Source organism: Gobius niger, assembly GCF_951799975.1.
Source record: "Gobius niger genome assembly, chromosome: 9".
NCBI lineage: Eukaryota > Metazoa > Chordata > Actinopteri > Gobiiformes > Gobiidae > Gobius > Gobius niger.
In genome coordinates this window covers 37,353,241-37,376,163 of record NC_136860.1, presented here as the reverse complement: position 1 = coordinate 37,376,163, position 22,923 = coordinate 37,353,241, and the positions used below count along the sequence as shown (strand labels likewise).

Genomic DNA, 22,923 nt, shown 5'->3' with positions numbered 1-22,923 from the left:
TCTATGATGGTGGGAGGCAGTTTTCATCCAAACAGCAGCTCTGGGAGGTTATTCTAACATCCTGCAAAGAAACCCAAGCAGAAACTGTCCAAAAACTCACAAGTTTAATGGATTTAAGAATTTTGAAGCTGCTCAAAGAAGGTCCTATTGAGATGTTTTTGATTGAAATAGCTTTTGTTTTCAGTAAATATGACCTCCTAATGCTACACATACAATAAATGACCATCTTCAGTTAATTACAAGCTTTAAAATGTATTGAAACGATGAGCTGCATAATAATTTGGAACAGTGGATTTTGTGGTTTTGACTATATTTATTTTTGAAAAAAATCCTGTTTTCACTGGGAGGTTTTTTCAGCCACATTTAAATGATCCTCGACCAGTTACAGACTTGAAAATGATGCTGACTCTCATTTGAGTCGACAATTCAGAAAATCTTAGAAAAATGTCACTTGCATAATAATTTGGAACACGGTGTAGTAATAAGACATAAGTATAGTGACCATAAAAACAGCTCAAGTAAAAGTAAAAAAGTACTTGTTACTTGAGTCCTGTGAGTAACTGAGTAACTGTTCGAGCAAAAAAGTCTGATTTATGATTCAGTTGTGAGATAAAGTATGAAAAACAAAACTTGTTTTCCTAATATTTCCAAAGAAAATAAAATGTCATGTCAAGAAAAAAGTGCAGGAAACACAAACTACGGACCATTTAATCTGTGACATGAAGGTTTTGTGACTGAAAGATCTGCAGTCGGTCACACTTTACATCACGGGCCGGTAAGTCCTTGGTACTTACAGAGGTACTTCTAGGTACTTACAGAGGTACTCATAGATACAGACGGCGTCTCTGGAATTGCCCATATATGGTCATGTTTGAAAACAGTTAAGGGGGAAAACAATTTTGAAAAAATCTAAACTTTCTCTAATTATTGAAAAACTACTTTAACAAATGCAGAATTATGAATATAGTTTCTACTAAATAAAGACACAAAGACATGGGGAGGAGCAAAGTGGTTCAACAGCCCATAAATACATTAAAAAATGGAGAATGCTAACTTGATGCTACATGTTAGCATCGGGCTAATGCTAACGGTAAGCTAGCGCTTGCTACAACTGCCGTTTTTTCACTTCTACTGAACAATCTGCTGTGAGAAAATATCCACATGGGCCCGATTTACACCTGACTTTATTTATGTGATAAATAAGTTCATATTCCACCAGAAAATGGCAAAAAAGAGGGAAAAATTGTGTTTCTCTAAAGATTCTATTTTCCCCCTCGGCGAAGCCACGCCCCCTTCTATGACGAGATGCGTCTGTATCAATGGTGGTACTTACAGTGGTAAATACTAGAAATAATAGTGGTACTTCTAGGTACTTATTGTGGTACTTAAAGAATACTATAGTGAGAATTACCAGGTTTGTACTTCTAGATACAGTGGTAACTCTTAGTAATGAAGGTTGTACTTCTTGTTTTCTCTAATGCTGTTTTATGTTGTTTTTTAGTCACAAAATCCAAGAAATGACTTCTGTTTGTAGAAGTACCTCATTGAATTGCTGCTGTAGTATCCTTGAATTACCAATAAGTACAGATGTATCACTGTAACTACTAGAAACTATCACTTAAAGTACCAAAGTACATAGAAGTACAACCTTCATTACTAAGAGTTACCGCTGTATCTCTTAGTAACGAGAGATCCAGTGGTAACTCTGTGTCTCCCTAACCCTAATTACCACAATAAGTACCTAGAATTACCACTGTAAATGCTAGTACTTACAACTTTAAGTACCACAATAAGTACCTAGAACTACCACTGTAAGTACCACAATAAGTACCACTGTCATTACTAGTAATTACCACTGTAAGTACCACAATAAGAACCTAGAACTACCACTGTAAGTACCACTGTAAGTACCACTGTAAGTACCACAATAAGTACCACTGTAAGTACCACTGTAAGTACCACTGTAAGTACCACTGTAAGTACCACAATAAGTACCACTGTAAGTACCACAATAAGTACCACTGTCATTACTAGTAATTACCACTGTAAGTACCACGGATCTACCTGCCCATAATGTAAAGTGTTCCCCGTCAGGCTTTAATCAGAGCTCTTCATGTGAGCAGCAGCTCCACCGTGTGGCCAGAGGCTGTAACTGCACAGAGAAGACCACACTCTGCACATAACTCCGTGTATTTATTTACAAAACACCGCTTTATACAAACAGTTTGTACACGATCACTTTATACAATAATATCAAAACAAAGACAGTTCAGATCATCACGACACGTTCACGCCGGGACGTCCTGGTTGTCTTGGTAACCCTCCACCTCCATCGTCACCAGGAAGTCTGCAGCACAGAGGAACAGTAGAACATTAGAACATGAATATAATGTGTGTGTTTGTTTCTTCAGCGCGTTACCCTCAGTGTAGTCCACGTCGGGGCGGGTGGAGACCACGGCCCAGGCCAGGCCCACCAGCAGAGCCACCACCAGGTTCACCACGATCCACGGCCGGAGGATCTGCTGCTCGGAACCCGGAGGCCTGAGGAGCAGCAGATACATCAGGAGCAGAGGTGAGGAGCAGCAGATACAGCGGAGACAAGACTGGACTGAGAGGGAGAAGTCAGGAGATCAGGAGCAGAGGTGAGGAGGAGCAGATACAGCGGGTACAAGACTGGACTGAGACGGAGAAGTCAGGAGATCAGGAGCAGAGGTGAGGAGGAGCAGCAGATACAGCGGGTACAAGACCGGACTGAGACGGAACAGTCAGGAGATCAGGAGCAGAGGTGAGGAGCAGCAGATACAGCGGGTACAAGACTGGACTGAGACGGAACAGTCAGGAGATCAGGAGCAGAGGTGAGGAGCAGCAGATACAGCGGGTACAAGACTGGACTGAGGCGGAACAGTCAGGAGATCAGGAGCAGAGGTGAGGAGCAGCAGATACAGCGGGTACAAGACTGGACTGAGACGGAACAGTCAGGAGATCAGGAGCAGAGGTGAGGAGCAGCAGATACAGCGGGTACAAGACTGGACCGAGACGGAGAAGTCAGGAGATCAGGAGCAGAGGTGAGGAGGAGCAGATACAGCGGGTACAAGACTGGACTGAGACGGAGAAGTCAGGAGATCAGGAGCAGAGGTGAGGAGGAGCAGCAGATACAGCGGGTACAAGACTGGACTGAGACGGAACAGTCAGGAGATCAGGAGCAGAGGTGAGGAGCAGCAGATACAGCGGGTACAAGACTGGACTGAGACGGAGAAGTCAGGAGATCAGGAGCAGAGGTGAGGAGCAGCAGATACAGCGGGTACAAGACTGGACTGAGAGGGAACAGTCAGGAGATCAGGAGCAGAGGTGAGGAGGAGCAGCAGATACAGCGGGTACAAGACTGGACTGAGACGGAACAGTCAGGAGATCAGGAGCAGAGGTGAGGAGCAGCAGATACAGCGTGTACAAGACTGGACTGAGACGGAACAGTCAGGAGATCAGGAGCAGAGGTGAGGAGGAGCAGATACAGCGGGTACAAGACTGGACTGAGACGGAACAGTCAGGAGATCAGGAGCAGAGGTGAGGAGGAGCAGCAGATACAGCGGGTACAAGACTGGACTGAGGCGGAGAAGTCAGGAGATCAGGAGCAGAGGTGAGGAGCAGCAGATACAGCGGGTACAAGACTGGACTGAGGCGGAGAAGTCAGAAGATCAGGAGCAGAGGTGAGGAGGAGGAGATACAGCGGGTACAAGACTGGACTGAGAGGGAACAGTCAGGAGATCAGGAGCAGAGGTGAGGAGGAGCAGATACAGCGGGTACAAGACTGGACTGAGACGGAGAAGTCAGGAGATCAGGAGCAGAGGTGAGGAGGAGCAGCAGATACAGCGGGTATAAGACTGGACTGAGATGGAACAGTCAGGAGATCAGGAGCAGAGGTGAGGAGCAGCAGATACATCAGGAGCAGAGGTGAGGAGCAGCAGATACACTTACTCCAGTCACAGGAACGATACTTTGACTTCATTTTACTCAAGTACAATCAGAGCTTCATTTGTACACTTGTATTTTCAGGAACACGTTTGGTTTGATGTGTTGGATTCGGGGAACACTCTCATTAAACACCGTCATAGCAGATCAATCCTCCTAAATATTTCCTGGATCCTTTAGCTGCTCTGAAAAATGGAAAATTGGGGGAATGAAGCACCGAGTACAAGTATGAAAGTAGTGGCTCTACAGTTACTCGTGTTTACTTGAGTAACTGTAACTGAGTACGCCCACCTCAGGTCATCATAGATAACATACACTATGTTAGCGTTTAGGCCGTAACAATGAGCCACGTAAACGGCCTTTTCAGATCTTTCCACTCTGCCACCTAGTGCTGGAGGTAATGTATTACAAACGTGACACAAAATGTAATATATAACTTTTTCCAGTAACTAAGGAATATAACGTATTACTCACACACACAATTTAAGGAGAGACACTGCAGGTGAACAGGGAAAACATGTATATTTACAGATATCAAACTGTTGCTGTCGATCAGTGGCATAAATGTGAGAAAGAAATACATGTTAAGTTTTCTGTCATTTTATCTTTTCTTATAAGAACAAGGTGTTTTATGCCTAAAAATGCCCCAAATTTCACATCTTTTCGGCGACGAAATCTGAATAATGGACAGAACTACATTCAAATGTGTGGTTTCATTTTATTGGTGAATGAGTTTCCAAGACTTTCTCAGAGCGGATTTAGGATCTCTTGTTTAGTTTTAAAATAAGTACTTGGAAAATACGAAGGCGACGAAACATAAGAACCAATGTTGAATTTGTAACAGTCATTGATTTAGATGTAAAGTATTATTTGTACCTTGATATAGGCTAAAACACACCAAAAACCGGTGAGCCATCTGTTCAGAGCCAGCTCAGATTTTGGAGAAAAAAGAAAAAAAAAAAAAAAAAAAGGGGCATGAAATTTATAAGACAATGTCTTCCTCATGCTCCTATTCAGCATTGAATATTTTGCTTTTGCTGTTGTTGTTATTATTGTGTCTGTAATAACGCCATGGCTGAATAAAAAACTTGAACTGAACTGAACTGAATAAGCTGTTTTTTTGTGGAAAATGTAATGTTCGCCTTATTTTTTGACGTTCAAAACTCAATAAATGGGGCTTAAGGGATTAAATAATAAAAAATCCCTCTGAAAAAATCTTCCAAATCTTGTTCAGTCCAAGGCTGGAAAATGTGAAGTCTTTAGGTCCGACTGACGTGGACATAGTGTCGCCACAATGACAGAAACATGTGTTTGGAGAAAAAGGCCTTGAAATTGCATTCTCCCATATAAGTCTATGGGGGAACATTGAATCAGTGCAATATTTAAACATGTTATTGTGAAGATTAGGCATATTTTCTGTTTCCGGGTGAAAGCTTGTATGTTCAGAGACAGATTTGGCCCAAAACCTGAAAACTGAAAACATTGACTTTTGCCTGTAGTGTCTCCCCTTAAGTAAGTCAAGTTACAGGTTCCCCTCCTGAAATCGCCACTTTAAAGAGACCTGATGCAAGTTGGTCATTTTACACTCACTACTGCCCCCTCAGGTCTAACGCGTAACTGCAGCTTCTATATTAAGCTCGTGCGTGACGGAGTGACAGCTTCTGAGCGACAGAGCAGGATTTTAGAGGCAGTCGTGGTGAACAGGTCTGAGCTCATTCTACACATCAGGACAGGGGCAACGTCAGGCCCGGGGGCCAAATCAGGCCTCCAGCACAGAACCTCTGGCCCCCAAAATGACTTGGAGAAATATTTTTAAGCAAATAATAGATCAAAGACCTTAAAGTTAAAGTGAGTCTGAACATGCGAGAAATAGAGTCAGTGTTATAAAAAGACCATGAGAACGTCTCGGTCGCTCAGATATAATGATAAACAGTGATTCTCTACTGGTGGGTCCGGACCCTAAAGTGGGTCAGGACCCTAAAGTGGGTCAGGGGACCATTTATGTGGCTGGGTTAGTTTTACAGATGAATTAAGCCCCTGAGCATAAAACGGCTTGAGCATTGCAGAGCCGTTAGCTGCTAGTTAGCCGCTGGTTAGCCGCTAGTTAGCAACATTAGCAGCTGTTCTTGTTAAAGCAGTTCTAAGTAACTCTTCCCCCTAGAGGCCATAAGCGCAACTGCAGGTGTCGTAGCAGGTTATGATTTTTTAACTTATTAATAGTTCGTGAGAGTAAATCCGACGCTGACAGGAAAGGCGAAGGGACAGAGGGTTATCGTTCATCCAATTACACAATGGAGGTCATTATTTTCACTCAAACAAAGCTGTAAATACTGTTTAAGTGGTGCTAGCCTGCTGTTAGCTTTGCCTGTTAGCCTGTTAGCTTCTTCTTCATGATTCCATTAGTGTGTATTGGTGACTCCGACCCGGTGGCAGTGAAGTTGCAAACATGGTTTTCTGTCCAGAGACACCAGGGGGCGATGAAAGACCCTCCACTCATAAACACTTGTGTTTCCCCCACAGGGACGACGGGGAGGATTTATTCAGGTAAACACGTTACTTAGTGCTGCTTTAAGTTGGGACCTTTTTATTGGAAACAAAAGGAGAAACTGGATTTAGAAAACGGTGGAAAATGTGTCGTCTGTTCAGGACAATTATGTGTTTGCAGCACATGTGGTCCAGTGTCGCCTATAGCGCCGCTGCAGACACTTAAAGTCGCTCTTTGTAGTTCTGTCCTCTCCAAGGCCGTGGGAACCCTGGTGGATAGTTTGTGAACTGCAGGCAATATCAACCCCTTAACTCCCACCTGAACCGAGCACATTTTCTCCAGTTTGGCTTTACCCCAATCCAAAAGCTTCTGGAAAAAAGGTGAGAAAAAGCAACAAAACTGAGACGAAAACAAGGATGAAAATGTGAAAAAAGTGAGAAAAGTTTGACGAAAAAGTGACAAAAAAGTCACGAAAACTTGACATAAACGAGTCGACTGCCCGACAAAAAAAGTGATGAAAAAAAATCTGACGTGAGGAAAAAGATCAATTTAGATGAGTTTTGTAGATCTTAGCTTTCAAATGAGGCGTTACACTGGCCTACAGGATTTGGGTAAAGCTGAACTGGAGAAAACGCTCTCGGTTCAGGCGGGAGTTAAGAGGTTAATAAATAGGATTTATGCAGAAAAAGTATTTTGGGGGTAAATTTTGTCCCTCAGCGCCCCCTAACTAAAATATCTCCCACAGCTCTGGCCCTACAGCGCCGCTGCAGACACTTAAAGTGGCTCTTTGGGGTTCGTGTCCTCTGGGTGAAGAACGTACCACAGGTCTCAGTATCACAGGTCTCAGTACCACAGGTCTCAGTACCACAGGTCTCAGTAAAGAACGTATCACAGGTCTCAGTACCACAGGTCTGGGTAAAGAACGTACCACAGGTCTCAGTACCACAGGTCTGGGTAAAGAACGTACCACAGGTCTCAGTACCACAGGTCTGGGTAAAGAACGTACCACAGGTCTCAGTCCCACAGGTCTCAGTACCACAGGTCTCAGTACCACAGGTCTCAGTCCCACAGGTCTCAGTCCCACAGGTCTCAGTCCCACAGGTCTCAGTACCACAGGTCTCAGTACCACAGGTCTGGGTAAAGAACGTACCACAGGTCTCAGTCCCACAGGTCTCAGTACCACAGGGCTCAGTACCACAGGGCTCAGTACCACAGGTCTCAGTACCACAGGTCTCAGTACCACAGGTCTCAGTCCCACAGGTCTCGGTACCACAGGTCTCAGTACCACAGGTCTGGGTAAAGAACGTACCACAGGTCTCAGTCCCACAGGTCTCAGTACCACAGGTCTCAGTCCCACAGGTCTCAGTCCCACAGGTCTCAGTACCACAGGTCTCAGTCCCACAGGTCTCAGTACCACAGGTCTGGGTAAAGAACGTACCACAGGTCTCGGTACCACAGGTCTCGGTACCACAGGTCTCAGTACCACAGGTCTCAGTACCACAGGTCTCGGTACCACAGGTCTCAGTACCACAGGTCTGGGTAAAGAACGTACCACAGGTCTCAGTACCACAGGTCTGGGTAAAGAACGTACCACAGGTCTCAGTCCCACAGGTCTCAGTACCACAGGTCTCAGTACCACAGGTCTCAGTACCACAGGTCTCAGTACCACAGGTCTCGGTACCACAGGTCTCAGTACCACAGGTCTCGGTACCACAGGTCTCGGTACCACAGGTCTCAGTACCACAGGTCTCAGTACCACAGGTCTCGGTACCACAGGTCTCAGTCCCACAGGTCTCAGTCCCACAGGTCTCAGTCCCACAGGTCTCAGTCCCACAGGTCTCAGTACCACAGGTCTCAGTACCACAGGTCTGGGTAAAGAACGTACCACAGGTCTCGGTACCACAGGTCTCGGTACCACAGGTCTCAGTACCACAGGTCTCAGTACCACAGGTCTCAGTACCACAGGTCTCAGTACCACAGGTCTCAGTACCACAGGTCTCAGTACCACAGGGCTCAGTACCACAGGTCTGGGTAAAGAACGTACCACAGGGTGGTGTTGGCCTCGGGGTACAGGTTGATCCGGTCACTCGTCATCTGCTGCGACAGGGACAGGATCAGAGCCACGAAGTACACTGGAAAACAGGACACATGTGAGAAACATCTGCCTCAAGTGTGAGAAACATCTGCCCCACATGTGAGAAACATCTGCCCCACGTGTGAGAAACATCTGCCCCACATGTGAGAAACATCTGCCCCACATGTGAGAAACATCTGCCCCACATGTGAGAAACATCTGCCCCACGTGTGAGAAACATCTGCCCCACATGTGAGAAACATCTGCCCCACGTGTGAGAAACATCTGCCCCACATGTGAGAAACATCTGCCCCACGTGTGAGAAACATCTGCCCCACATGTGAGAAACATCTGCCCCACGTGTGAGAAACATCTGCCCCACATGTGAGAAACATCTGCCCCACGTGTGAGAAACATCTGCCCCACGTGTGAGAAACATCTGCCCCACATGTGAGAAACATCTGCCCCACATGTGAGAAACATCTGCCCCACGTGTGAGAAACATCTGCCCCACATGTGAGAAACATCTGCCCCACATGTGAGAAACATCTGCCCCACATGTGAGAAACATCTGCCCCACATGTGAGAAACATCTGCCCCACATGTGAGAAACATCTGCCCCACATGTGAGAAACATCTGCCCCACATGTGAGAAACATCTGCCCCACATGTGAGAAACATCTGCCCCACATGTGAGAAACATCTGCCCCACATGTGAGAAACATCTGCCTCAAGTGTGAGAAACATCTGCCCCACGTGTGAGAAACATCTGCCCCACATGTGAGAAACATCTGCCCCACATGTGAGAAACATCTGCCCCACATGTGAGAAACATCTGCCCCAAGTGTGAGAAACATCTGCCCCGCGTGTGAGAAACATCTGCCCCACATGTGAGAAACATCTGCCCCACGTGTGAGAAACATCTGCCCCACATGTGAGAAACATCTGCCCCACGTGTGAGAAACATCTGCCCCACATGTGAGAAACATCTGCCCCACATGTGAGAAACATCTGCCCCACATGTGAGAAACATCTGCCCCACATGTGAGAAACATCTGCCCCACATGTGAGAAACATCTGCCCCACATGTGAGAAACATCTGCCCCACATGTGAGAAACATCTGCCCCACATGTGAGAAACATCTGCCTCAAGTGTGAGAAACATCTGCCCCACACGTGAGAAACATCTGCCCCACGTGTGAGAAACATCTGCCCCACATGTGAGAAACATCTGCCCCACATGTGAGAAACAGCTGCCCCACATGTGAGAAACATCTGCCCCAAGTGTGAGAAACATCTGCCCCGCGTGTGAGAAACATCTGCCCCACATGTGAGAAACATCTGCCCCACGTGTGAGAAACATCTGCCCCACGTGTGAGAAACATCTGCCCCGCGTGTGAGAAACATCTGCCCCACGTGTGAGAAACATCTGCCCCACATGTGAGAAACATCTGCCTCACATGTGAGAAACATCTGCCCCACGTGTGAGAAACATCTGCCCCACATGTGAGAAACATCTGCCCCACATGTGAGAAACATCTGCCCCACATGTGAGAAACATCTGCCCCAAGTGTGAGAAACATCTGCCCCGCGTGTGAGAAACATCTGCCCCACATGTGAGAAACATCTGCCCCACATGTGAGAAACATCTGCCCCACGTGTGAGAAACATCTGCCCCACGTGTGAGAAACATCTGCCCCACGTGTGAGAAACATCTGCCCCGCGTGTGAGAAACATCTGCCCCGCGTGTGAGAAACATCTGCCCCACATGTGAGAAACATCTGCCCCACATGTGAGAAACATCTGCCCCACGTGTGAGAAACATCTGCCCCACATGTGAGAAACATCTGCCCCACATGTGAGAAACATCTGCCCCACATGTGAGAAACATCTGCCCCACGTGTGAGAAACATCTGCCCCACGTGTGAGAAACATCTGCCTCAAGTGTGAGAAACATCTGCCCCACGTGTGAGAAACATCTGCCCCACGTGTGAGAAACATCTGCCCCACGTGTGAGAAACATCTGCCCCACGTGTGAGAAACATCTGCCCCACATGTGAGAAACATCTGCCCCAAGTGTGAGAAACATCTGCCCCACATGTGAGAAACATCTGCCCCAAGTGTGAGAAACATCTGCCCCACATGTGAGAAACATCTGCCTCAAGTGTGAGAAACATCTGCCCAACATGTGAGAAACATCTGCCCCACGTGTGAGAAACATCTGCCCCACGTGTGAGAAACATCTGCTCCACGTGTGAGAAACATCTGCCCCACGTGTGAGAAACATCTGCCCCACATGTGAGAAACATCTCCCCACGTGTGAGAAACATCTGCCCCACATGTGAGAAACATCTCCCCACGTGTGAGAAACATCTGCCCCACATGTGAGAAACATCTGCCCCACATGTGAGAAACATCTGCCCCAAGTGTGAGAAACATCTGCCCCACATGTGAGAAACATCTGCCCCACATGTGAGAAACATCTGCCCCACATGTGAGAAACATCTGCCCCACATGTGAGAAACATCTGCCCCACATGTGAGAAACATCTGCCCCAAGTGTGAGAAACATCTGCCCCGCGTGTGAGAAACATCTGCCCCACATGTGAGAAACATCTGCCCCACGTGTGAGAAACATCTGCCCCACGTGTGAGAAACATCTGCCCCGCGTGTGAGAAACATCTGCCCCACGTGTGAGAAACATCTGCCTCAAGTGTGAGAAACATCTGCCCCACGTGTGAGAAACATCTGCCCCACGTGTGAGAAACATCTGCCCCACATGTGAGAAACATCTGCCCCACATGTGAGAAACATCTGCCCCAAGTGTGAGAAACATCTGCCCCACATGTGAGAAACATCTGCCTCAAGTGTGAGAAACATCTGCCCAACATGTGAGAAACATCTGCCCCACGTGTGAGAAACATCTGCCCCACGTGTGAGAAACATCTGCTCCACGTGTGAGAAACATCTGCCCCACGTGTGAGAAACATCTGCCCCACATGTGAGAAACATCTCCCCACGTGTGAGAAACATCTGCCCCACATGTGAGAAACATCTCCCCACGTGTGAGAAACATCTGCCCCACATGTGAGAAACATCTGCCCCACATGTGAGAAACATCTGCCCCAAGTGTGAGAAACATCTGCCCCACATGTGAGAAACATCTGCCCCACATGTGAGAAACATCTGCCCCACATGTGAGAAACATCTGCCCCACATGTGAGAAACATCTGCCCCACATGTGAGAAACATCTGCCCCAAGTGTGAGAAACATCTGCCCCGCGTGTGAGAAACATCTGCCCCACATGTGAGAAACATCTGCCCCACGTGTGAGAAACATCTGCCCCACGTGTGAGAAACATCTGCCCCGCGTGTGAGAAACATCTGCCCCACGTGTGAGAAACATCTGCCCCACATGTGAGAAACATCTGCCTCACATGTGAGAAACATCTGCCCCATGTGTGAGAAACATCTGCCCAACATGTGAGAAACATCTGCCCCGCGTGTGAGAAACATCTGCCCCACATGTGAGAAACATCTGCCCCATGTGTGAGAAACATCTGCCCCACATGTGAGAAACATCTGCCCCACGTGTGAGAAACATCTGCCCCACATGTGAGAAACATCTGCCTCAAGTGTGAGAAACATCTGCCCCACATGTGAGAAACATCTGCCCCACATGTGAGAAACATCTGCCCCACGTGTGAGAAACATCTGCCCCACGTGTGAGAAACATCTGCCCCGCTCTGACCGTGCGGACCACGGGACTCACAGAAAGAGGCGACCGCCGCGGGGTCAAGGGTCATGAATCCTCTCAGAGCCATGGACGCTTTGGCCAGATTCACCCTGAAACACACGGACGGCTCATTTACTCCAGTGTTCATTTTGACAACATATTTTATTTTAGCTTTAGTCTTTTGACTAAAATGTAATGTCATTTTAGTCGAGATTTAGTCAAAAAATAATAATTCAATTTTAGTCTAGTTTTAGTCGACTAAAATTGCAAGTAAATTGATAATATTGATTCTAATCATATTTAATGTTGTTCCTCTGCTTCATGTTTCTGCTCCACATGAACAAAGCTCAAAGCTGATCCTTTAAACATGATCTGAGGCTCTTTCAGACGCTCAATACAAGTTTGGATGATTTTAGTCTCTCCAAAAAAATGACAAAAAAAGACACAAAAAAAAAAAAGACAAAAAAAAGACAGAAAAATACAAAAAATGACAAAAAAATGACAAAAAGACAAAAAAAGACACACAAAAAAATGACAAAAAATGACAAAAAAATGACAAAAAAATGACAAAAAAAAAAGAAAAAAGACAAAAAAAGACAAAAATGACAAAAAATGACAAAAAAAAAAGAAAAAAATACAAATAAAAAAAAAAAAATGTGACAAAAAAAGAACATTTCATCCCCATTTTTACTCTAGTTTTAGTCGACTAAAATTGCAAGTAAATTTGAGACTAATGTAGTGGACTTTGCATTGATAATATTGATTCTAATCATATTTAATGTTGTTCCTCTGCTTCATGTTTCTGCTCCACATGAACAAAGCTCAGAGCTGATCCTTTAAACATGATCTGAGGCTCTTTCAGACGCTCAATACAAGTTTGGATGATTTTAGTCTCTCCTTTTCATTTTTATTTAGTCTGATTTTAGTCTCATGAGAAACTTTTAATTTAGTTTTAGTCCAATTTTAGATTAGAGTGAACCTGGCCCCCCATCCTACTCAAATTTAAATGAAAAATACGTCAATAGTTCGTGCTACGTTTGTGCTGTAAAAGTCTTCGTTTGTGCTGTTACTGTTTTTGAGATATTGATGATGTTTCTTAATGCAGTGTGTGTTGCCGTGCGCCTCTGACACGTGTGCGCCTCAGAGGAGGACGAGGGTGACGCCTCAAGGCTCTAAAGTCTGTAATAGTTTAAAAACAGAACCAGCACGAACGGAAATCTTAACAGCACAAAACAGCACAGATGTAAAGGAGGCGGTGACACCTTTTTCACCCGTTTTGGAGCTTTATAACGAGCAGGTGACCTCAGATCTGACCAAGAAAACCATCATCAGTATCTCAAACACCGGAACAGCACAAACGATTGACATATTTTTCATTTAAATTTGAGTTTTAAGGGCGGCCAGGTTCACGCTAATCAATTTTAGTCGTCAAAAATATCACTTTGACTCAAATTAAGACTGAATATTTGAACCCTGATGTCCTGAAACAGATCCTCAGTGAAGACGTGTTAGTGAAGGACGGACCTGTCGAAGGCGGACACGGTGCTCACGGCCAGCAGCAGGTACAGCAGAGACTGGGCGGGGTAGGCCAGGGCGTGGTACTGCTGCAGCAGGTTGGACAGGGTGGTCATCTGCTCCCCGGCCAGAACGTACACCACGATGATGTTCCACACGGTGAAGCCGGCCAGGAACCCGTGAGAGAAAAGCCCGATGACCCTGGGCCAGGACGAGAGAGGAGGAAACGACATCAACCTCTGGAAACATCATCATCATCAACCCCTGGAAACATCATCAACCCCTGGAAACATCATCAACCCCTGGAAACATCATCATTTGTTAACCTCTAACTCCGGCATGAAGACCTACAAAACTCATCTAAATGGATCTTTTTCCTCACGTCATCAGATTTATTTTCCATTCCAATTTTTGTAACTTTTTTGTCACATATTTTGTCAATTTTTTGTCCCTTTTTTTCCTTTTTTTGTCAATTTTTTGTCATTTTTTTGTCAATTTTTTGTCAAATTTTTGTCATTTTTTTGTCACATTTTTGTCAATTTTTTGTCAGTTTTTTGTCACATTTTTGTCAATTTTTTGTCAGTTTTTTGTCAATTTTTTGTCAAATTTTTGTCAAATTTTTGTCATTTTTTTGTCACATTTTTGTCAATTTTTTGTCAGTTTTTTGTCACATTTTTGTCAATTTTTTGTCAGTTTTTTGTCAGTTTTTATCATTTTTTATCATTTTTTGGTCTTTTTTTTTTTCAATTTTTGTAACTTTTTTGTCACATATTTTGTCAATTTTTTGTCAGTTTTTTGTCAATTTTTTGTCAATTTTTTGTCAATTTTTTGTCAAATTTTTGTCAAATTTTTGTCATTTTTTTGTCACTTTTTTGTCAATTTTTTGTCACATTTTTGCCAGTTTTTTGTCAATTTTTTGTCACTTTTTATCATTTTTTGGTCCTTTTTTTGTCATTTTTTTGTCAATTTTTTGTCCGTTTTTTGTCAAAATTTTGTCAAAATTTGGTCAGTTTTTGTAAATTTTTGGTAATTTTTTTGTCACTTTTTATCATTTTTTGGTCCTTTTTTTGTCCATTTTTGTAAATTTTTGTGTCAGTTTTTTGTCTAGGTTTTCTCACTTTTTTGTCACATTTCCATCATTGTTTTCGTCTCAGTTCTGTCACTATTAGGCTTGAGGAAAACATACTGGAAATGAACTTTTCACCAGTGGAGGCTTTCGTTGCATTTCTAAACAATGTCCTGGTGCAATGAAATGAAGACGCTCACAGGTTTAATCCCACTCCCGTCCCTTCACGTAGGGCAGGTACCTGAAGCCGCTGTGGACCCTCATGGCCACGTCCCGGGTGCTCCACAGGGCTCGGGGGTCCGTGTAGTCCTCCATCAGGTCCGAGTGCCTCTGCTCCGGCTGGAACCGCCCTGAGTTCAGCACAAACATGGAGGCTGGAGAAGGGGGCCCACAGGGGGGTGATCGTGAGGCTGTTTACTCACGGTGCCTCTCCACAAACACCCGGCTGGAGGGCTGGCTGTGGGGGTACGGGGCCGGGGGCAGCGAGGCCAGGGAGGGCAGGGAGGGCAGCGGGACCGGGGACGGGTGGGAGTCCGTCACCTCGTCCTCCTCGGCCAGGAGATCATGGCTGCAGCTGTCGGTGGTGCGGCTCTTTCTGCGGAGAGAGGGGGAGGGAAAGGGTGAGGCTTTGGTTTGAATCTGGACTCGTATATACTTCAGAACTTATATATACTTCAGAACTTGTATATACTTCAGAACTCGTATCTACTTCAGAACTTGTATATACTTCAGAACTCGTATCTACTTCAGAACTTGTATATACTTCAGAACTTGTATCTACTTCAGAACTTGTATATACTTCAGAACTTATATACTCCTTCAGAACTTGTATATACTTCAGAACTTGTATATACTTCAGAACTTGTATCTACTTCAGAACTTGTATATACTTCAGAACTTGTATATACTTCAGAACTTGTATCTACTTCAGAACTTGTATATACTTCAGAACTTATATATACTTCAGAACTTATATAAACTTCAGAACTTATATATACTTCAGAACTTATATATACTTCAGAACTTGTATATACTTCAGAACTTGTATATACTTCAGAACTTATATATACTTCAGAACTTATATATACTTCAGAACTTATATATACTTCAGAACTTATATATACTTCAGAACTTGTATATACTTCAGAACTTTACCCAAATCTAAAAGCTTAAAACTTCAGAACTTTACCCAAATCTAAAAGCTTAAAAGAAAAGCATCCAAAAACAAAAATGTGCTGGAAAAGCAACAAAAAAGTGACAAAAACACAAGAAAATGTGACGAAAACGTGACGACAAAGCGATGAAAAAACAACAATAACATGAAAAAAACCCCGAAAAACAAGAGACGAAAACACAACGAAAAAATGACAAAAAAGTGACAAAAAAGTGACGATGACTGATTTTTGTAACTTTTTCATCATTTTTTGTCACATTTTTTGTCACATTTTCGTCATTTTTTTAAATCAATTTTTTATTCAATTTTTTTTCACATTTTTGTAAATATTAAATATTATGTCACAATTTCTTGTCACATTTTTGTCATTTTTTTTATCACATTTTTGTCATTTTTTTGTCACATTTTTGTCATTTTTTTTGTCACATTTTTGTCATTTTTTTGTCACATTTTTGTCATTTTTTTGTCACATTTTTGTCATTTTTTTGTCACATTTTTGTCATTTTTTTGTCACATTTTTGTCATTTTTTTTGTCACATTTTTGTCATTTTTTTGTCACATTTTTGTCATTTTTTTGTCACATTTTTGTCATTTTTTTGTCACATTTTTGTCAGTTTTGTCACATTTTTGTCATTTTTTTGTCACATTTTTGTCATTTTTGTGTCACATTTTTTGTAATTTTTGTCATTTTTTTGTCACATTTTTGTCATTTTTTTGTCACATTTTTGTCATTTTTTTTGTCACATTTTTGTCATTTTTTTGTCACATTTTTGTCATTTTTTTGTCACATTTTTGTCATTTTTTTGTCACATTTTTGTCATTTTTTTGTCACATTTTTGTCATTTTTTTGTCACATTTTTGTCATTTTTTTTGTCACATTTTTGTCATTTTTTTGTCACATTTTTGTCATTTTTTTGTCACATTTTTGTCATTTTTTTGTCACATTTTTGTCAGTTTTGTCACATTTTTGTCATTTTTTTGTCACATTTTTGTCATTTTTGTGTCACATTTTTTGTAATTTTTGTCATTTTTTTGTCACATTTTTGTCATTTTTTTGTCACATTTTTGTCATTTTTTTTGTCACATTTTTGTCATTTTTTTGTCACATTTTTGTCATTTTTTTGTCACATTTTTGTCATTTTTTTGTCACATTTTTGTCATTTTTTTGTCACATTTTTGTCATTTTTTTTGTCACATTTTTGTCATTTTTTTAAATCAATTTTTTATTCAATTTTTTTTCACATTTTTGTAAATTTTTGGTCAATTTCTTGTGACATTTTTGCCTCTTTTTTCATACATTTTTCGTCACTTTTCCATCATTGTTTTCGTCTCAGTTTTGTTGCTATTTTCACACCTTTTTCCCAGAAGCTTTTGGATTGGGGTAAAGCCAAACTGGAGAAACTGTGTTCAGTTCAGGCGGGAGTTAAGGGTTTAATGTCCCTGTTTTTCCCATTGTCTGACCCGGGTGGGGGTCACGATCCTAATCAACTGTTCTAATGGGGGTCGCGGCTCTAAAAGGTTGTGTCACATTTTTTATCACATTTTTGTCATTTTTTTATCACATTTTTGTCATTTTTTTGTCACATTTTTGTCATTTTTTTTGTCACTTTTTTGTCATTTTTTGTCACATTTTTGTCATTTTTTTGTCACATTTTTGTCAATTTTTTATCAAATTTTTGTCATTTTTTGTCACATTTTTGTCATTTTTTTTTATCACATTTTTGTCATTTTTTTGTCACATTTTTGTCATTTTTTTATCACATTTTTGTCATTTTTTTGTCACATTTTTGTCATTTTTTTTGTCACATTTTTGTCATTTTTTTGTCACATTTTTGTCATTTTTTTGTCACATTTTTGTCATTTTTTTGTCACATTTTTGTCAGTTTTGTCACATTTTTGTCATTTTTTTGTCACATTTTTGTCATTTTTGTGTCACATTTTTTGTAATTTTTGTCATTTTTTTGTCACATTTTTGTCATTTTTTTGTCACATTTTTGTCATTTTTTGGTCACATTTTTGTCATTTTTTTTGTCACATTTTTGTCATTTTTTTAAATCAATTTTTTTTCACATTTTTGTAAATTTTTGGTCAATTTCTTGTGACATTTTTGCCTCTTTTTTCATACATTTTTCGTCACTTTTCCATCATTGTTTTCGTCTCAGTTTTGTTGCTATTTTCACACCTTTTTCCCAGAAGCTTTTGGATTGGGGTAAAGCCAAACTGGAGAAACTGTGTTCAGTTCAGGCGGGAGTTAAGGGTTTAATGTCCCTGTTTTTCCCATTGTCTGACCCGGGTGGGGGTCACGATCCTAATCAACTGTTCTAATGGGGGTCGCGGCTCTAAAAGGTTGTGTCACATTTTTTATCACATTTTTGTCATTTTTTTATCACATTTTTGTCATTTTTTTGTCACATTTTTGTCATTTTTTTTGTCACTTTTTTGTCATTTTTTGTCACATTTTTGTCATTTTTTTGTCACATTTTTGTCAATTTTTTATCAAATTTTTGTCATTTTTTGTCACATTTTTGTCATTTTTTTTTATCACATTTTTGTCATTTTTTTGTCACATTTTTGTCATTTTTTTATCACATTTTTGTCATTTTTTTGTCACATTTTTGTCATTTTTTTGTCACATTTTTGACATTTTTTGTCACATTTTTGTCACATTTTTATCAAATTTTTGACATTTTTTGTCACATTTTTGTCACATTTTTATCAAATTTTTGACATTTTTTGTCACATTTCCATCATTGTTTTTGTCTCAGTTTTGTCGCTCTTTTCTCACCTTTTTCCCAGAAGCTTTTGGATTGGGGTAAAGCCAAACTGGAGAAACTGTGCTCAGTTCAGGGTTGGAGTTAAGGGGTTAATGTCCCTGTTTTTCCCACGGTCTGACCCGGGTGGGGGCCACGATCCTAATCAACTGTTACAACGGGGGTCGCGGCTCTAAAAGGTCGAGAACCCCTGTCCTGGAAGACGGTTCGGGAAAGCTTTGCAAACAGCCGGTTGTTGCCGCGGTCGTACCTCTTGCGTTTAGTTTTCTTCGTGACCGGGACGGGCGGCTCCTCGGCCTCGCCCGGATCCGCCATGTTCCCGTTCGGGGCGTCCGGCTCCGAGTCCACGTCTGGAGCACAGAGACATCCACGTGACCAGAAGGTTCTGTGTGTAGATGTTTGTGTGTGACGTGGTTACGGATGGCGGCCGTCCTCTTCTTCTTCTTCTTCCTGTGCGGCGCGTGCTCGGGGAGGTCGGGGAGGTCGGGGGTCCAGTGGTCGGTGCTTTGGGAGTTCTTCCTGTTCGCCGCCGCCTCCATCTCCACCGCCACTGAGAACACGAGATGTTACAGTCTACTCGCCTATACCAGGAACAAACCAGACACCAACCTTCTGCTGGAGGCTCCTCTTCACTCACTTCCTTCTTCGGTTTCTTCTTCTTGCCCTTCACCGTCGGCATCCTGCTTCCTGTCGAACAGAAACAAATGATCTCGCATGTGTGGGTGAAAGGCAGGTGGTGACGGCCGGTAGTGTCATAGATCTTTGAAGGTCCCATGTTCCTTCAGGTTCCTTCAGGACCTTAAAGGGATGTTTCAGGATGTTTGACACAGGGCCTCATGTCCTCGTTATCCAGAGTGTTGCTGATTTATGGAGATATTTCTTTGTAATTCATGCAGTTCTTATATTTGAAGAGTTTCGTGGCGCTAGGCTAATGCTAGGCTAGTGCATGTCTATGGTATCAGCTAGCCTGCATTAAAACCAGTGTGACCCGCTACACAGAGCACCTGAGGCACCAGACTTTTGGATTGATCTCATTTTGAGGGACTACTTTCTAGCAGATCACTCCGCCGCCGCCGCGTAGCTTATACCAGGGTTCATTTCCTCGACTACAATATTTAGTCTTAATTTTATCCAAAGTGATATTTTTGTGACTAAAATTGGACTAAAACTAAATTAAAAGTTTCTCATGAGACTAAAACTGTGACTAAAATGTCCAGATATTTGAGTCGACTAAAATCAGACTAAATAAAAATGAAAAGGAGAGACTAAAATCATCCAAACTTGTATTGAGCGTCTGAAAGAGCCTCATACAAACAGATACTTTATTAATCCCCTCGAGGGGAAGTTGTCCATCAGTAACAACCAGCGGATAAAAATATATAAAACAAATATATATAATAAAAATATACAGGTTTGACTTTTTAGGTTCATTTTGTCAGACACTAAGGTTAGAGATGTTAAAGATCTTTTACCTTTACATGTTTCAGCGCCATCTGCAGGCCGTCCTCAGAAGCATCAGGCCTGCAGATGGCGCTGAAACATGTAAAGGTAAAAGATCTTTAACATCTCTAACCTTAATGTCTGACAAAACCAACCTAAAAAGTGATGCTAGAACAACAAGTCGACACAATGAACGTTACCAAGTTTGAACAGGTTTGAGCTTTGTTCATGTGGAGCCGCCCCATGAAGTCGAGGACCTGATTAAATATGATTATCCTGAATATTATCAATGCAAAGTCCACTAAATTAGTCTTAAATTTAGTCGACTAAATTGACTTGCAATTTTAGTCGACTAAAACTAGACTAAAACTAAAATCAAATATGTTGTCAAAATGAACACTGGCTTATACAACCACGAAGCTGATGCTCAAATATAAGGTATTTTAAATGGACACAGACATGTATATGGTTAGTCTGGTGTTATCAGTGACTCAGGTGCTCTGTGGAGCGGGTCACACTGTTTTTAATGCAGGCTAGCTGATACCATAGACATGCATTAGCCTCGCACCACGAAACTCTTCAAATATAAGAACTGCATGAATTACAAAAAAAAATATCTCCATAAATCAGCAACACTCTGGATAACGAGGAAATGAGGCCCTATGTCAAACATCCTGAAACATCCCTTTAACAAACAAGCTGCAAACTAGTGTATTATGTTTTTAATGTTATGGAAAGTTTGTGTCTCTCTCAGATCTCAGTGGGACTAAATAAAATAACCCCAGTCTCCAAACTGTGGACAGAACCAGGACTGACCTTTCTTGTGCAAAACGACTGATTATTCACAAGTCTGGGTGAAATATGATTCTTTCAGGTCTGTTTAGTTCATTGTTACCTGTGGATGAATGAATAAAACATGAGGGAACAACATCTCGACACAGTTTAACCTCTTAACTCCCACCTGAACATGTTCTCTCCTGTTCTCCAAATCTAAAAGCTTCTTCAAAACAGCGATAAAAAAGAAAAGAAGAAAATGAGGATGTGAACACAACAAAAAAGTGCTAAAAAGTGACAAAAACAGCGTCAAAACAAAACAAAAAGGCGACAAAAGGGCAGCAGAAAAATGACAAAAATCCAGCAAAAAAAAGACAAAAATCAGGCAAAAAAATACAAAAATCCAGCAGAAAAATGACAAAAATCCAGCAAAAAAAATGACAAAAATCAGGCAAAAAAAAGACAAAAATCAGGCAAAAAAAAGACAAAAATCAGGCAAAAAAATGACAAAAATCAGGCAAAAAAATGACAAAAATCCAGCAAAAAAAGACAAAAATCCAGCAAAAAAATGACAAAAATCCAGCAGAAAAATGACAAAAATCCAGCAAAAAAGTGACAAAAATCCAGCAAAAAAGTGACAAAAATCCAGCAAAAAAAAGACAAAAATCCATCAAAAAAGTGACAAAAATCCAGCAGAAAAGTAATTTAAAAATGGCAAAAACACATAAGGGAAATAAAGAGTGAGAGGAGAGAATGCTCTTGGTTGTGGCGGGTGGTAAGAGGTTAAAGCTTAAAGAAAGGATTTAGTATAATATTCCTGTATAAACGCGCTGCTCACCTGAATGCCAGTGTTTCCAATCCCAAACGGCTCAGGCGCTTCTCCACTTGGTAAAGAACTCCCTGCCCGGCTCTTCTTTTCTTCTGAATCAATCCAAACGAATGATATTACTCATGAATGTGTGGGCTGTAACCGGGTCAGGGGAGCTGCAGGACGGACGAGGCTTAGGGCTTTGCAGGAGCAACAGGTGGCTACATCCTGAGCTAAGACTGGGCTAATCTGATTGGCGGAGTGGGGTCACATGGCTCGACTCTTTACACGCTGCCCATATGTCTCGGCTGATTCTGCTCAGCTGTTTGGTTCACAGAGGTGTCAGTGGGGAAGCCTCTGCATCCATAAGCTTCCTCGATCCTCCTCCTGCTTCCATGAGTCTCCTCGATCCTCCTCCTGGTTCCTGAGGCTTCAGACTCAGCCTCCTCCTCCTGCTTCCATAAGTCAAAAATCCAGCAAAAAAATGACAAAAATCCAGCAGAAAAAAGACAAAAATCCAGCAAAAAAAAGACAAAAATCCAACAAAAAAATGACAAAAATCCAGCAAAAAAGTGACAAAAATCCAACGAAAAAATGTCAAAAATCCAACAAAAAAATGTCAAAAATCCAGCAGAAAAGTGACAAAAATCCAGCAAAAAAGTGACAAAAATCCAGCAGAAAAAAGACAAAAATCCAACAAAAAAGTGACAAAAATCCTCTTTACACGCTGCCCATATGTCTCGGCTGATTCTGCTCAGCTGTTTGGTTCACAGAGGTGTCAGCGGGGAAGCCTCTGCTTCCATAAGTCTCCTCGATCCTCCTCCTGCTTCCATAAGTCTCCTCGATCCTCCTCCTGCTTCCATAAGTCTCCTCGATCCTCCTCCTGCTTCCATAAGTCTCCTCCATCCTCCTCCTGCTTCCATGAGTCTCCTCGATCCTCCTCCTGCTTCCATTAGTCTCCTCGATCCTCCTCCTGCTTCCATAAGTCTCCTCGATCCTCCTCCTGCTTCCTGAGGCTTCAGACTCAGCCTCCTCCTCCCAAAGCCCGTTTACTGCCCTCCATAACTGGTTAGAATCGATGTGAACAGTATGTAGCACTCATATTATTCATGAAC

At 42.2% G+C, this 22,923-nt stretch overlaps 2 protein-coding genes across 2 annotated transcripts in view; both read right to left on the bottom strand.

Moving 5' to 3' along the window:
* Positions 1-2,288: 2,288 nt before the first annotated feature.
* On the bottom strand, positions 2,289-19,465 carry tmem237a (transmembrane protein 237a; the record flags this gene model as incomplete). The annotated part of the gene is made up of 10 exons (XM_079562707.1): positions 2,289-2,347; positions 2,420-2,541; positions 8,496-8,583; positions 12,297-12,370; positions 13,785-13,976; positions 15,083-15,215; positions 15,264-15,436; positions 19,037-19,136; positions 19,205-19,336; positions 19,396-19,465. The coding sequence occupies 10 exons, from the start codon at positions 19,463-19,465 to the stop codon at positions 2,289-2,291; spliced, it is 1,143 nt and encodes a 380-aa protein (XP_079418833.1).
* A 3,063-nt stretch (positions 19,466-22,528) lies between these two features.
* The window catches only part of mpp4a (MAGUK p55 scaffold protein 4a), a gene marked incomplete at its 3' end in the record, with an annotated part of 40,493 nt that continues 40,098 nt past the window's right edge, over positions 22,529-22,923 (bottom strand). The window contains exon 19 of the mRNA XM_079562706.1: positions 22,529-22,873. Coding sequence (XP_079418832.1) covers positions 22,529-22,873 — 345 coding nt within the window. The remainder of the gene's footprint in view (positions 22,874-22,923) is intronic.